The sequence below is a fragment of the Cryptosporidium hominis genome (assembly GCF_000006425.1).
Source record: "Cryptosporidium hominis TU502 CHRO010118, whole genome shotgun sequence".
In the NCBI taxonomy this organism is placed as follows: domain Eukaryota; phylum Apicomplexa; class Conoidasida; order Eucoccidiorida; family Cryptosporidiidae; genus Cryptosporidium; species Cryptosporidium hominis.
Window position 1 is genome coordinate 1 of NW_666751.1, and position 2,333 is coordinate 2,333.

At 66.2% G+C, this 2,333-nt stretch overlaps 1 protein-coding gene across 1 annotated transcript; it reads right to left on the reverse strand.

Annotated features, from left to right (window-relative positions):
• Positions 1-672: 672 nt before the first annotated feature.
• Positions 673-2,319, reverse strand: Chro.00003 (sensor histidine kinase). The annotated part of the gene is made up of 1 exon (XM_660074.1): positions 673-2,319. One exon carries the CDS (start codon positions 2,317-2,319, stop codon positions 673-675), a length of 1,647 nt encoding a protein of 548 aa, XP_665166.1.
• Between the last annotated feature and the right edge of the window lie 14 nt (positions 2,320-2,333).

The window sequence follows — 2,333 nt, forward strand, 5'->3', positions numbered from 1 at the left end:
TGCCGTCGATCTCCACCTTGTCATTGCCGAAGGCGCGCAGGCCCGCCTGGATGCGGACGACCTCCGCCGGGGCAAGGCTGGTGCCTGCCGTCAGCTTGTCGGCCGGGGTGGCCGATACGGTCTGGACGGTGGCTTTTTCGGCGTCGTGGCCGGGCTTGGCGGCCGGGATTGCAATGCTGGCAGTGGTGTCGCTGGCGCTGCCGACGGCGGGCTGGGCCGTCTCGATGCCCATATCGGCCGAGGCCTTGCGGTAGGCCTCGATGGCGGCGCGGGTACCCTTGCCGGCGAGGCCGTCGACCGCGCCGTTGTAGAAGCCGAGCGACAGCAGTTTCTGCTGCATCTTCGCCACTTCCGGATCGCCGCCGGGTGCCAGCACCGGCGTGCCGCCATTGCCGGCGGCATTGTTGATGGCCGCAGCGACCGGATCAGGATTGCCCTGCGGCACAGGAACCGAATTGACCTTGCGCACCGGCGCATCGACGGCGCTCTGCTTCTGCGGCGTGCCGAATACGCCGCCATCGTGCTTGATGGGCTTGAACACCAGTTCCGGCCGGGTGCGGAAGAACACGCCGTCATGCACCTGCGGCTGGTACCACAGCGCATTGGCGGAGATGAAGCCGAGGGTCACCAGAAAGGCCGTCGCGCCGNCGGTGATCGTCGGGGTGCGGGCAATCAGCCCGNCTGCCCCGATGGCGATACGGGCCATGTGGCCGCGCTTGGGGGCGCGGCGCTTTCGGCTGTCAGGCCGATTGCGGGCTTGGCGCATGCGAACCTCCTCACTGTCGCCGTCGGGCCCGGAATTCGACGATATTGACCGGTTCGCCCGGAACGGGCTCGATCCGCGGACCGGCGAGTGGAATGAGGACATTCACCCACCGTGCCCTCACTGGGACGGCTGCGGATGTCCATCTGGCCGCCATGCAGGCCGATCAGGCCCTTGACGGTGGCAAGGCCAAGGCCGGTGCCTTCGTGCCTGCGCGTGTAATCGTTCTGCACCTGGCGGAACGGCTGGCCGAGCGTCAGAAGATCCGCCTCGGCAATGCCGATGCCGGTATCGCTGACGGAGAAGGCCAGCATGTCGCCATGCAGCCCGGCGTCGATGGTCACCACGCCGCCGCTCTCGGTGAACTTGACCGCATTGGACACCAGGTTGATCAGCACCTGCTGGATGGCGCGCTGGTCGGCAACAACAATGCCGATGTTGCGGCTGACGCGGTCGCACAGCGTCACGTTCTTCTGCGAGGCCTGATGCGCCATCATGTCATGCACCATGGTGACCGCATCCTTGAAGGCGAAGGGCTCGGCCATGATCGGGTAGGTTCCGGCCTCGATCTTGNGATACGTCGAGGATGGCATTGACAACGGAGAGCAGGTGCGTGCCGGACTGATGCACCAGCTCGACATATTCGCGCTGGCGCGCATCGGGCAGCTTGCCACAATTTCCTGCAGCAGCACATCGGAAAAGCCGATGATGGAATTGAGCGGGGTGCGCAGCTCATGGCTGACCGAAGCAAGGAAGCGGCCCTTGGTAACCTCGGCTGTCTCAACCTGGGTGCGCGCGGCATCGAGCGCAAAACGGTCGGCAACGACGCCGGAAATATCCGTTGCCACGATGACGAAGCCATTGTCCCGGCTCTGCGGCACGCCGGAAAGGCGATAGGTGGCAAAGCGCACGGTATGCGCCGGTTTCGCCGCATCGCCCGGTGCAACGCAGCGCAGCTTTATCTCCGCCGCCGTGGCGGCCGTCCCGCTGCGCAAATCCGACAGGAATGCCAGGAAATGCACGCGGTCCGAAACGTGCACACGGTCGACCAGCGCCGTGCCGATCAGCAGGCTGCGGGCTACGCCGAAATGCTCCTGCGCCTTGCAGGACAATGCCGTGATCATGCCGTCGCGGCCAAGCCCGATCACCACGCCGTCAACGGCGCTCTCCAGATCGGCGACACGGTCGTCGCGGCGCGCTTCCTGACCGCGCGCCACCAGCGCACCGGCGGAACGGACCAGCAGCGTTGCCCCGTAGGCGAGCGCGGCCAGCAGGGAGAATGCCGTCAGCGTGACGTTGCCGCCCATCCACACGGACACGCCGAGGAGGACGGCAAGCACCGCCGCGGCAATGCCGCCTGAGAGGACAAGCGCCTTTTGCGAGCGCATGACGAACCAGGCTTCGAGCGGGATCGCCGCGCCCATGATCCAGAGCAGGAGATTGGCGGACGGCGCCATGACGGCGATCAGCGCGATGGCAGCGCCGTAGGATGCCAGCGCAGCCAGACCCAGCCGGGTGCTATTGCGAACCAGCGAGAGCGTTCCGCAGAAAATCATCGGCAGGGCAAAAA